This window comes from Pezoporus occidentalis, unplaced genomic scaffold, assembly GCF_034315485.1.
Source record: "Pezoporus occidentalis ecotype Australia unplaced genomic scaffold, CSIRO_AGI_Poc_V1 ctg65, whole genome shotgun sequence".
Taxonomy (NCBI): domain Eukaryota; kingdom Metazoa; phylum Chordata; class Aves; order Psittaciformes; family Psittacidae; genus Pezoporus; species Pezoporus occidentalis.
The window spans coordinates 413,455-426,473 of NW_026915998.1; the positions used below are offsets into that span (position 1 = coordinate 413,455).

A 13,019-nucleotide genomic window follows, 5' to 3' on the forward strand; every position below is an offset into this window, starting at 1 on the left:
TGTACTTAGTCACTTCCCCACCATAACTAGGTCTCCCAGTCCAGAGAATAAAAGGTTGTGAGTCATAAGGACTTTCTATGGAGAAAAGGATAAATCAGCAATATACAGACAGGAATGGCTCATGGCTGCAGAAGCCATCATTTTTGTTTCAAAAATACCTGGAGATTATAGGAAGGCACACAACCATAGAATAGCGATTCTCTAATATGCTGCATACAGGATTCTTTGACACAGATATAACCCCCTACCCTCCCAAAACAAAGGAAAAAATACCCAGGTTTTACAGCATTCACACTCCACTAAAGTCTGTTCTCCTGAGTAGCCTTCCTCTATGAAACAAACAAGTTGACCAGTAGAGCTAGAAACTTGCAAGAGAACCTAGATCAGTCTGGACAACCCATACCATGCCATAGTTATTCACTGCTTCAGTTATCCTCTTCCTGATCTCTTCTGAGATTTAGTTTTTCTCTACCCAAAATCACTGCAGGCAGAGAGGAGCCCATCTCTTCTCTCTCTGCCAGTCCTCTCATTCTTGCCCAATTGCATGTTTCTCTATGGAGGGGATCAGATTCAGAGCTTTTGCATTCATTCCTCTTTTAGGAGCACCCCTGTGCCTTTCCCTGTAACCATTTGCCAGCCAGCAGTGGTCAAAGGGAGAGACACCCAGGATGGCCAAATGCTCCTATTTCTTAGCCTGGGAATAGGATGAGAACTAAACATCATTCCTTCATCCAAAGTTTGTATTTTTGAATAGGTTCCTCAGGACAACTACAGCTTCAGAGATGTCAGAACAACTGGGAAAGCATTTTGCAGGGGTCATACCATTAAAAACCTCTTAAAGAGTGCTCTCTCCCCTTTTAGTGAGAGTTCAAAAGGCGAGGAATTTCCAACTGCCCCAATACTCCACTGGAGGATCACACATTAATACAAGCGAAGATATCCTTTCATAGCTGCACAGGAAGGAAGCAGCAGTAGATCACCTACCCATGTACCCCCAGTTGCTGCAGCTATAACTGTCTCTTGTCAATATAAGGCCCAAACCTCTGCAATTTCGGGTTTTAAGCCTCCAAACCGTTGCATCGTTTATAACGACCAAGCCTGCCAGCAACTCTCTCTTCCTCCATCCCTGACAAGTTTTTACTGCACAACCTTTTAAACATCCCAGTAAGAGCCAGCATTAGCTACTGGAGTCAGAAGGGTGGGGTTTATGCCCACAAATTCCAAACTACTGGAATGCTCCAAGTTGTAACACTTCTGTGGCTGTCTCTAAGAGGTTTGCCCGGAAGAGTGGCCTTCCATGAATCTAGAGACTTCAGCCTGCTTGAGAAGTTTCAGATTGGATAAAACCAAACTCCTTTGATGCAGTACTATTGGCTGCACTATGCAAATTCCTGCTGTTCCCAAACACCCCTAGGGAAAAGCAAGCAATGAACTGGATGCTTACTAGTGCTCTTAATTTACATCAGTTAATTGCCCTGGATTATTCCCGGGCAAGGAGGGATTTCCTCTTTTCCAAAGTGTGCCTGCAACAGCAAAGACACTCCTCACAGGGTGAACTGATTTCTAGGATAATCCTTTGGCAGACAGACAGACAAACAAGACCCCGGGAGGGAGACGTGGGATGGGACCCGAGGAGTCAGTGTGGAGATTTCGGAGCTCTTTTTCTTCCAGCAGACCCCATTGTAGTGCTCGGAGCAGCGATTAAGCACAGATAACAGCTTTATTGTGCAAATTCAGGGAGGCCCCTCTCCCGCTCAGAAGGGAAAAGGAAAGGGAAAAAAAATAAAGGGGGGGGGAAGAAAGAAAGAAGTCAGCCAAATAAGGTTGGTTGAGCTGCCCCAAGCCAGGAAAGGGGCCAGGAGATGACGCAGCCACAGCAGAGGAAGCTTTTAGTCAGTCTCCTCCCTAACCTGGAGGGGGGCCAGAGCCACCTCTTCCAGGGAAGCTCCTCTGGAAGCAGTGGCCATTGATCCACAGGGACAGGCGGAGCCCAGCAACTGGGGAAGGGGCCTGTTCCCCTGCACACCCAGCTTCGCAAGAAGCGAAGACTGAAGCTCTTTAAACGGCTCGGTTTCAGTTCATCAGCCGTCTGTCATGCAGCCACCTAGGGACTTGAGCGCGCTCTGCGCAGGAGGATTTCACTTCAGACCAGATATACATAAAACAACTGAAACAAGTTTCCTCTAGAGGCAGTGATGCCATTTCCTGTCAAAAAAAAAGGAGTCCATATTAAGACATCTTATGAGCAATCCTCACGAGAAAAGCAAGAATTGTAATTAACCTGCAGGGGTGATTAATCAGGCACGTGAGTTACCCCAAGGAAAGCACTGCAACCCCTTGGGGGCCCAGAAAAAGTACTGCCAGTAAGTGTTAAGGGGACAGGATACTTGTAAGGATTGAGTGATGACCAATCCCTGCTATTAGGCACTTTTTTCCCCACAGGATTCTTGTAGCAGAAGCCGATCTAAAGCTTTCTTTGGGCTCCTTTTATTGTGTGCACCTCATCAACCTCCTTCTTGCTCATCTGCCCCAAGCAGCAAATCGAGGTCAAAACCAAAAGGACTCAACTAAGCCATTTCATCTTCTAGAACCTCTGATATGATAAGCATTCTAAGCCTAACGCTGTCACACTACAGTTTCAAAAACAGGATTATGACTACCAAATCAAATCAGGCATTCACAGTAGCTCTTGACCACCAGTCTGAAGCCACTGTAAGCGATGCTTTCTGCACAATACTGACATTAGGTGAAATGCTTGCGTTAAGAAGGGGAAGCAGGATTACACCAGTATGTAAAAACAAAGCAAACACTAGTTTATCAACGGTATTCTTTAAACTCCCCGTTTAAACACAGAAGGCCCAGAAGTACCAAACCAAGCTTTTGCTCATTATCAGGCTTAACTGCTTTATCTACTGATGAATACAATACAAGCTGGGGTGTAAAGGTCTTTCCTGGTTTGTAAAGTCCCATAGCAGGTATAAAGCAACAGATAAGTCATTGAATACCAGTCCACTAATTTACCTGGTTCTACTGTATACTCAGCACTTTCTAGCTACTGAAGCTGCTGAAGTACAAAGACATTGCAAATTCACCAACAGGAGCAACACTGTATAGGGAGCTCTCAAATACAGGGCTTTGCAACGCCTCTGTGTATCCAGAAGTATTAGAAGATACAATGGACTGAGTTTGCCTAAGAAGCTAGCACCCGTGTCCCCCAAAGCCTAACTTTGATCAGTGCTGCAAAGCTTCCCAAGTTACAATAAGCAAGGGAGGAAGAGATGCAACACCAAAGGGTTTGTCCTTGGAAAAGAGAGAAGGCATCTCAAATGCTTCCAAGGGGTCCTTCATAGCGCAACAGGATCCAAACCCAGGACATCCAAGAAAGTCTCCAAGTCATGGCTTCCATCTGTCCACCTTTTGCCCTCAGTTTAAGACCTCTAGCAAATTACACGAGCAAAAGTAAATAAATCAATCACCCAAACAAACAAGTGTAGGCTCTGTTTTGTTACTTAGTTGCGCAAATGGTAACAAGTAGCTACACATCAGGAAACTAATTACCCAGAGGATTCTCCTGATACTTACCCATCTCTTCTAACCAGATTCACGCAGTTCCAAAGAACATAGGGGGTATGTTTCAAGGACCTTTGGAGTCTAATACAACCACCAATTTAAGGTACAGACAGGGTCCCCGAAGGCCGTTACGACTATTGCTACACTGAGCATTAGAAAATACGAAAGGAAAAGGCAACAGCAGGAAAGAGTTAAAAAGATCTTAAATAGCATCATTGACCTGAGACCTATGAATCCTACTACTCTCTTGTGCTGAAGACTTCATGCTTGTTCAAGTGGATTTTCTATGCAGAAACACTTTGACCTAGAAACCTGGAGACTTATGAACATCAAGAGAAACACTTCATTCTAATACAATAAGAGGAGTCCAAACTTTATTATACCTTAGTTTGAAGGTTCCTGTATTCATGAGATTAGCTCTGATTAAACCCATTTCTCTACAAGTAAAGGGTACGTTACCTAAACCAGAACAGCTCAAGTCCTAGTGACAAGATAGTTGAATTTACACGACAGATGCTCACAATTCAAGTTCAGTGGCCTATCCATTCATATAGTCACAATGTATGTTCATTCATAGGCAAAACAGTTAATGAAACCTGATACGGCATTGCTTTTCCCAATAGCTAAAAACACAGTAAAGTATCAGCCCATTAAATGGGTATGACTGGTACAAAAAAAGGCCACTTTCCCTCCCACTCCTCCAACTAAGATGGTTTTTGTAATACTAAAGGTCAAGTGATTAACTAGGGGGCCTGGACTAACCGTCAACATGACACCTCATTCACTTCTATCGGGATTTAGAAGCTGACTTTCAGCTCTGCCAGCCTGGAATGACTCAATGAGAGACTAGATCACTAGTCAGTAAGCATGAGATCAGAGCCTACTCATGGCCAATAATGAGACTTCTCAACTAGGAAAGAGACTTCAGAGCTCAACAATGGCTTCCAAGAGGCATTTTATCACTCAGCTACTTCCATCCCTCTACAATACAAAGTGTGGGGGGAATTACTTGCCCTTTTTGGTGTGCTCTTGAACTGCTCAACTCTTGCAAGCTTTTCAGAACAAAAAAAAAAAAATCATAAATTGGGAGTTAGTTGCTTACCGATAAGATCACTCTAGATAAACCAGTAAAGCTTTCCTGTTGAGAGCACGGCAGGATCAGCTGGCTGATCCATGATGGACTTTCTACATAACCTATAAGGCCTCCAACAACCAAACCCTCCAGTTGTGCAGACACTACACTTCACAACAGCAAATCACGTGCCACTAGTTCAAAGGTTACTAGAGTTAACCTTGGATTCCTATTAATAGTGCACCAAAAGCATAGTGCCACTTGTAGCAAATCTCATGTAAGAAAATGGCAATCTCTAGCTAGATGTGTTAACATTTAGCCTAGCTTAACAAGGAGTGGGTACTCGGAACTCAACAGGTTTTGCTGCTCAAACCACGCAGCAGCATGTTCTGTAAGCTTGGTGAGATGAATGATAAGAGCTACCAAACACTTTAGACACAAATGTTTTTCCTGCCCAGCCAGAACTGTTCCCTGGAACATTTCCTCCATCCGTCTTCTTCACAATGGATTTATTTTTGTGATGAAGCTCACATATAGCTACATCTAACTGCTCAAGTTTCACCCACGTTTGACCTGCTTTGGAGAAAGTCACTTGCATTTTACTACTTTGTTAATTGAGTAGCTATTAGCAAATCTTAAGCTAGCACACCAGCAGTTGCGTTTCTTTCACATGAAGAACTGATTACACAGTTATGCCAGCACATCCTGTTCCTGCAAACCACAGCTCAAGAAATAATGTTTAAAATACTATTTCAGTTGAGTCTGCAGCTAGGGCAGATGGGGCAGGAAACCGAGGGCTGATAGAGCAGGAGGCCTGCAGCTCTGCACCTCAACAGGCACAAACATCTGAACCGCTTTCTGCGGCGCGCAATACGCAGTGTCACAGCAAAGCACTCTCATTTCTGTATCTGCTGAAGCTCCGAAAGCAGAACTGCTCTGTCAGAACCAGAAAGCAGCAGACTGAGAGCGCAAATCCAGCCCTGGGTGTGCCTGCAGGCACAGAGGCTGCAATGAGCACCTTGCAGCCAGCGCAGTGTCGTAACACTTGGATTCAGCCTGTTAGAGGGAATCCTGCCTCGTAAGTGCCCCCGCAACATATTCAGGATTTCTTGGCTGAGGCACACCAGAAGTCACTCATCACAACTGTGAACTCTCTGGCTAAAAAGTCTCAACTACATTTTCCACTGAAGTCCCCTAACCCGAGCTACTTCTGTTAATCTTGCCGAACTTGATGCCTGTAAGGTTTCTGAGGGTGGCTTTTTTAGGAAGTAAATCTTCACTAATCATTGCTGATGTCTGAAGGCCTTTCTAAAGCTTCAGAAAATACTGTCTCAAACTTTAAGCAGCTCGAGTTTGATATCCTTTCAGATGTTGATGTTTAAAAAGCAAATAAGCCAGCTATTGTCTCAGGAAGCTGGCATTTAAGACAGGAGAAGCCGAAATCAGTCAAACAGGCATCCAGGACCTATTCTAAAGTAATAGAATTAAACTGCGTTAAAAAAAAAAACAGTAAGGGTGGATTCCATTTCAACTTCCACTTGCACAGGGATGGGGTTTTGTTTAGGGCTTTTTTTCCTCTCCTTTACGTAAACCATAGTCTCTTTGCTTAAACATTTGGTGTTCCTAGGCCGTTTCAGATCACTCCCAGCGAGGAAACATCCAGAGCGTTCCAGCCTGCTCCTTCCTGTTTTATCAATGAAGGGCCAGGACCAATTCTTTTACTCCAACCGGGAGAAATTAAATGGAAAAAACCCATGCTCCTCATTAGTCACCAAACTCCTGCTGCGAGGAGGAGAGTCAAGTACAGACTTGACCAGGCTTTCTGAAGCACCGAGATCTCTCCAGCCAAGAAATACTTCGAGTCAAGCTGGGACAAGGCTCCCTAGCAACTCAAGCTGACTAATTACAAGTTGTGAAAACCCCAACTTCACTGCACAGAGCACAGGAGAGGCGGCCATAGAGTTAATGAACTCCGCAGCAGGCTCTCGTAAGCTTCACCCCGCTCGGCTCCCCAGGCCCGGGGCGCACACTGCCGGCACCGTTGGTGCGGCTCCGCGGGCGCTGCCCCGTTACCCACCAGCGGCCCAGGCGGGGCCCCAGCCCGGCCACCGCCCCGGACAAGTGAGGCGGGGGTGCACGGCGGGGCACGCAGCACAAGATGGAGGGAGGGAGGGACGGAGGGACGGACGGGCGGCTCCGCTCCGCGCCCTGCTGCCCGCCCGACCCGCGCTCCCCGGGACTCCCGCCTTCCTCGTCTGCTTTCTCCCTCCCAGGCCCCTCCACTGCTCCCGGCCGGGAAGAGCCCCCACGGCCGGGAAGAGCCCCCACGGCCGGGACGTCTCCGTTCTCTCCCGCCGCGAGGCCCGGGCGCCGCCACACCCGCCCAGCCCCGCTCGGAGGCGGCCGCAGCGGTAGGGCCCCCCCCTCTCCCCGCACCCCGGCTCTATGCCGGCGGCACCCACCGTTTTCGGCATCTTCCCGGCGGACTGGGCACGGCAGGTCGCTCCTCCTGCGCCGGTGGGGCTCTCCGCGGGATCCGCGCTACTTCTAACGGGACTCAGCGCCGCGCCTGTCCGCCCCGGCGCAAGCCCCGCCCGGCCCCGCCTCCTTTGGCCTTGCACCCGCACGCCTTCGGTCGGCGATGGAGCTGCCGCCTTCCCGCCCTGGTCTCCTCGGCCATCCAGCGCAGGGAGGCCGGGGCTGCGCTGGGATTCCGGGAGGCTTCGAAGCGTTGGTGGATGCGATCGGAGCGATGCCCTGAGAGGGGTCTGTGAAAGGAGCAAGCCCCGCCGGGCAGAAGCCGAGGGGCTCAGCGCCCCGGAAGTGGGGGCCCTGAACGCTGAAGTTTGTTTGCTTGTCAGGGGGCACTGGTGGTTCTTGCTAAAAGCATTATTTATTTAAAAAAGAGGCTACTTTATGGGCGGTTGAACTGTTCAAAATAAGGCCGTAGTGGTGAGGTGGTGGATCCTGTCCCTCATTCGGCCCCACTCATACCTGCTTGGGTGCACTTCAGTCAATAGTCTCCTCAGTGCTCTCACCTGCAAGGTTCGCATGAGTGTCTAACTAAAAAGCACAAATCCAGTTCCAGGTGCTTCAAAAGCACACGGGGCTGTGGCTCCCCGAAGCCTGGCAGACAAACCACCTCTAGTCTTGGAGCCTTCTCAGCGGCCACCACCATAATCACACAGTATAAAGGAGCAGTCAAATTCATGGATCAAAACAGTCTGAGGACCAGCTGTAGACTGTTCACCAAAGCTTGCTGTGTCACCGGTGTGTTGGAACCACTGATGGAGAGAATCGAGATCCAGCGTTTTCATGGGGATTTAAAGAAGCCACCTCATCTCATTTCTCCAGGCAAGTAGAAACCTATCTTCCTATTTTTTTTTTGATTGGTGTCTCCTTGTCAAATCCACTAAAGCTTTTTCAATCTTTAGGCCATCTTGGTTGGTGGAAAGCCCAAGCAGACTCCTTTTTTCGCCCAGCATGTTGGATAAATGAAAAGTATGTTAATACGAGAACACATAAATTCAGATATAAAATAGGCAGAGAGCATGCCAAGCTCTACTGAGCAGCTCAGCACAGACTCCTGCCGAGCAAGCCATTTTCTTTCATTTGATTATACCATTCTGCTGGCATTAGTATTAAACTGAAGTATGTTGGGAATTGACATCAGATTCGTAATAACACTTTGTACGTCTTTAAAAGCTGCAGTTTGTTCTGAAGTGCCTGGTAAATACCCATAATCAAATACTCGGGGTCTGCAGAAAGGAAGTTTTTTCTTCTTTATTCCCCCAGGAATAATATTGTTGTAAATGCATATGTAGTACAACATAAATAATTCTAAAACTAGAGGCTTATAAAATGTGTTGATTTGCTTTTCAATGTGATGTTTCCTCACTAGGCAGCACTATGTGAGAAAGAGAAACTCCAGATTAGTTCTCACCCTATAAAAAAGGAAAATGAAGTTTGTGAGAGACGAGGCCTTGCCTCACCCCAGAGTAAACTAGAAGTAATACTACAGAGAGTAATAGAACTATTCCTGTGCCCACGTGGCAGGAGATAGAAATGGGGCCCATAAGCTTTGTTTGCTCCACCTGAATATGCAGGTTTCACCTAAACTAGGATCTCTGTGCTGTGTCTACATAGAAATTAAAGTCAGTGTAATTGGATTGATGTAAATTGGTGCAACTTTTCTACACAAAAAGTCACAGGCTCCCTAAGAGCCTGTTTACAAAGTTTTCTTCCTTTTCTGACTTGTTTTTACATGGAGACTTCCTCAGACTAGGTCAAACAAGACTGCTCCATGAAAGGGTTCCACTTGTTTCCTGCGAAAATTGATATTATCAAAGAGATCCAGAATAATACAGGCACTTGCTCACAATTTTAGGAATGTTGGGCGTGAGCTTCATCACTGAATTCAAGTGGCACTCTGGGGATTTCTTCATTACCATGCAAACAGTATCATATATAATGGGGAGATCCCAATTCTGCTTCTGTTGAGACTTCTATTCCGACTTCCCTTCTGTTGAGTGGCTGAGGTAACTATTTGGAGGATTTAATCATTCTTTTCCATGACGATGATAAAACCTCAGAAGACAAAAGTCTATGTCTTTCCTTGCCAGATTTGAGGAGCCATAGTTTAGCATCCAGGGGCCTAATGTTTTCTTCACAGTGCTAACGATAGGAGCAGTGATTCAAACAAAGCTCATCAGTGAAACAGTCAGATCCTAAGCAATGGCATTCCCAGTCACGGTGTGCCAGGCATTGGCCGCACGCACAGAAAGTGAAAAACTGTATGTCAAGCAGTCTCCAAACAGTCTGCGGGGACAAGACAAAGCAAAGCGAATTCTACAGCACGACAGACTCTCTCTCACCACAGCCACTCCTCTCATCCTTCTTCTGTATTACTCGTAGGAACAGCCAAAGTACCGTTCATGCCACTTTGAAAGACAACGATGCCCCGTGACAGGCATGTAAATCTCTATGCTTTACTTCATCCCATGCTTCTTCCTTTCCTCTTTCCCTTCCCTGTGGAGGGGGAGGACAAGACATCCCAAACATCTGAACTGTGTGGTGCTCCAGCTCCAGCGTCATGAGGAATTCCTGCTGTGGAGGTGCTGCACCAGGATCTCGCCTCCCCCGCAGACCTCTCCTGTGCCAGCTGCTGAGGAGGGATGGTGGTATCAGGCTTGCTGAGCCCTCCCTGCCTGGCCATGTGTGAGAACAACCACATGAGTGGATTCCTTGAGAGCCACAGGCAGGGGTTATCTCTCCTCCCCAACTGCAGGGTGAGATTCCAAGGGGTAAAAGTGTCAGCTGACTAAAGATCCTCCCTGCAGGAGGCTGTAGAGATGAGTAACATTACCCAGGGCCTCAAAAATGCATTTTTTCCAGACTGCTCAGAGCCTAAATAATACTGAAGTACTTCAGAATTAGATTAGACCAGGATGACATTAAGCATTCTCCTGGGAGGAGGTCTGATAATTCACTGGGGATTTATTGTCTTGGTTTCATTTACATCAAACCTTTTGTAGTACCTTCTTTTCAACAGAAAAAGAACGTACATTATTTGGTCCGAAATACCAGAATTACGTAGCATGAGCACTTAAGCAAGGGACCATTTCATCAGCATGTGTTTTTTTGGGACTAGTGCTGGGTAACTTGAACTGCCCTTCACGTAGCTTTGCCAGAACATTGAAGTTTTATTCCATCCAGCTTGCCACCATGTCATTTAAAAAACAAACAAATAAACACACTCCAAAAAAACAACAATAAAGAAAAGATGTTCCATACTAGAATGTGCACTTATGTCAGAGGGCTGAAAGAAATCCGGTTTCATTCACACAGGCAAATGGAGGCAGAAAATCAAATTGTTACCATAGTAGGAGAACTACCTTCACCACACAGTAGTCCTGGATTGTCCTATATTTAAATTAAGCAGTCTGGTTATGAGTTATTCTTTGAGCAGCAGGTAAGCTTCTTTCACCTGCTCTTACAGTTTTCTACTGCTCAGACAGTAATGTCTACAGTTTCACAGTGAGATGCCTTTGATGATGCTCTTGGATCATTTTAGTGTCTGTGTTTTGGCGTGAAAAGCATCTTTTCTCCCAAACACAGTCACTCATTACAAACACCCTTGCCTTGCTTTGAGGACCAGGGTAATCTTTTGCAGTGATTCTCAAGCTGGGAGGATGAGAGGGCAAAGGAAAGGGAGAGGGTACAACATCTAAGGAGGTAGGATTTGAAAAGGCTGAGAATAATTCCATTCCCACACAGCTGCTGGTACAGGGCAGGAGCTGATAGGGCCATTGCATCTGTGACCCCGTTTATCTGACTCCCTTTCCACCCTGAGGAATGGAGCTCAGTACAGTGTATAGCCCCAGCTCCAGGCTTGTCCATTCCTTGCAGCACAAATAGCTGGAACTGCCTGGAAATCCCAGGGATCTGAGTCTGCAGATGCTCTGTAAAGTCCTAGTTCCCCCTGGCATATGGGTCCCCCACTGCCAGTGAGGCCCCTGAAGGGACCAAGGGAGAAGGCAGGATGAGGAGCAACGGCTCAGTGTATGGCCCACATCCCTGTGTGTCTGGGGTATGTGCAAGGGGAGACTTTCAGACCAGACAAAGGGTGTGCAGTGTGTGCAGTGACCATGTGAAAAAAAACAAGAACCACCTTTCTACTCTAATTGCCTCTTCTCCAGTTGTTCTTTCTATGTACCATATAGGAGCAAGTGCTCATCTCTTGCTTGCTTTCTACACCTTGTACTGCTTTGCAGCAATGTGGGGAACAAGGGGAAATCTAATGGATATTCTGGGACCTCACTTCAAATATTTACAGCCCAAGTAACAGATAACATAACTAGCAAGGACAAAACAATGAATGGGAACATATTTTTCCAGTTTGGGTGAAAGGTGCTAATGTAGAAATGCTCTGAAATGTATGCAGAATAGTAATGATGTGAGCTTTGGAGGCTGACATTGATGCCTTCTCCTCAGAGCCAGGAGGTGGGGTAAGGCCCACTGATCCCTCCCAACCTAGAGAAGAGAAATTTCTCCCATGGGTGATGGGAGGAATCAAACTCAGTTTTAGGAAAGATAGTTAACCGAAGAAGTAGCTCCAGTGGTGTTTATTCTGACAGGTTTAATGGTGTAATGTGTATCCAAACAGAAACATACTTACCCATATGTATTTCTCAGAGGCTATTGAGCATTTACAGTGGTCAGTCAACTAAAAAATACTCGGAGCAGGGAGCTAAAGGTAAAACACTACATTACTGATGCAGTTTATCCCCTGAGGCTGTCCACAAAGCCCATGGGACACCCACCAGAGCTGTCTAGACCAGCAAAGCCTCACTACAAACCAACCATGACAGAAAAAACAATTACAGCTCCAAAATCTAACAAGACCTGTTGCTCTGCTCCTCATCCACCTTACTTTCTTAGCAGGACAACCCAAAGCTTTCTAGACATAAAACCTAGCAAACTTTTTATTCAATAGAGCTCAGACCAACAGAGCTTACACGCAACACTAACAGGTTTTGTTGCAGAAAGGGAAGTGACTTGGAGTCTTCAGGATAGAACTTCACCATTTCAGTGCCCCAAAGAAACAGGCTCTCTGGGAATGTTCCCCTTGCTCCCCTCCCTGTCCCTCTCTCCTGCTCTGCCTCCTTCACAGGTGGCTGATATGGATCCAAGATGATGGTACCAGTGCGATAGCCATATAGGGCCACTGCGTTTCTGACTCGGAGACTGGAAACTCAGAGATTGTAAGGAAGGCCACCAGAAGTTTCTTTCCATGCCTGCCAGAGAACATGAGTGCCTGGTCCAACCTCTGAGGCTGAGTACCAAGCTCCAGATGCTTCTGATACAGGTGACCACTGGATAGGAGTTTTGGGGTTTTCTGAAGGCTTCAACATGTAATTATCAGGAGTAATTGTGTACAGTCAGTCTGAGAAAAGGGGCTATAGAAGAACCAAACTGAGAGTTACTGAACAGGAACCAAGGAGAAGCCAGTTCTAAGATGGATTTTCAGGTTAATATGTTTTGGCTATTTAAATTAAACCCCTTCCAAAGGCACAAGGATCACCAATACTGACAATGAGATGCCACAGCAGGAGTCTCTAGCTGCATGACAGGAGGTAGCGGAGGCAGGCCAGAGGTCCTGTGACACGTGGTGATATTTACTGTTCCCTCACAAACGTTTAAGTTCATGCAAAACTGTGGAGCCTGACAGGGCTCTTTGTGTTTCATTCATGGGGCGACAAAGGAAGAGCTCTGCAGTCAGGGAGGAAGGAGACCTTGCGAAATATCCATCCCATATCCTGTATGTATCTCCAGTGCAGTCAACAGAAATCTATCAGGGCTAAATTTAACCCACTGA

At 46.5% G+C, this 13,019-nt stretch overlaps 1 protein-coding gene and 1 long non-coding RNA gene across 2 annotated transcripts in view; one reads left to right on the plus strand and one right to left on the minus strand.

Annotated features, from left to right (window-relative positions):
• MSN (moesin) overlaps positions 1 to 7,256 on the minus strand; it is a 42,456-nt gene extending 35,200 nt beyond the window's left edge. Inside the window, exon 1 of the mRNA XM_062640420.1 lies at positions 7,105 to 7,256. Coding sequence (XP_062496404.1) covers positions 7,105 to 7,116 — 12 coding nt within the window. The 5' untranslated portion in view covers positions 7,117 to 7,256. The remainder of the gene's footprint in view (positions 1 to 7,104) is intronic.
• A 95-nt stretch (positions 7,257 to 7,351) lies between these two features.
• LOC134175012 (uncharacterized) lies at positions 7,352 to 10,130 on the plus strand. The gene is made up of 2 exons (XR_009968869.1): positions 7,352 to 8,000; positions 9,557 to 10,130. It is a non-coding gene; the product is annotated as an uncharacterized LOC134175012 (long non-coding RNA).
• Positions 10,131 to 13,019: the final 2,889 nt, after the last annotated feature.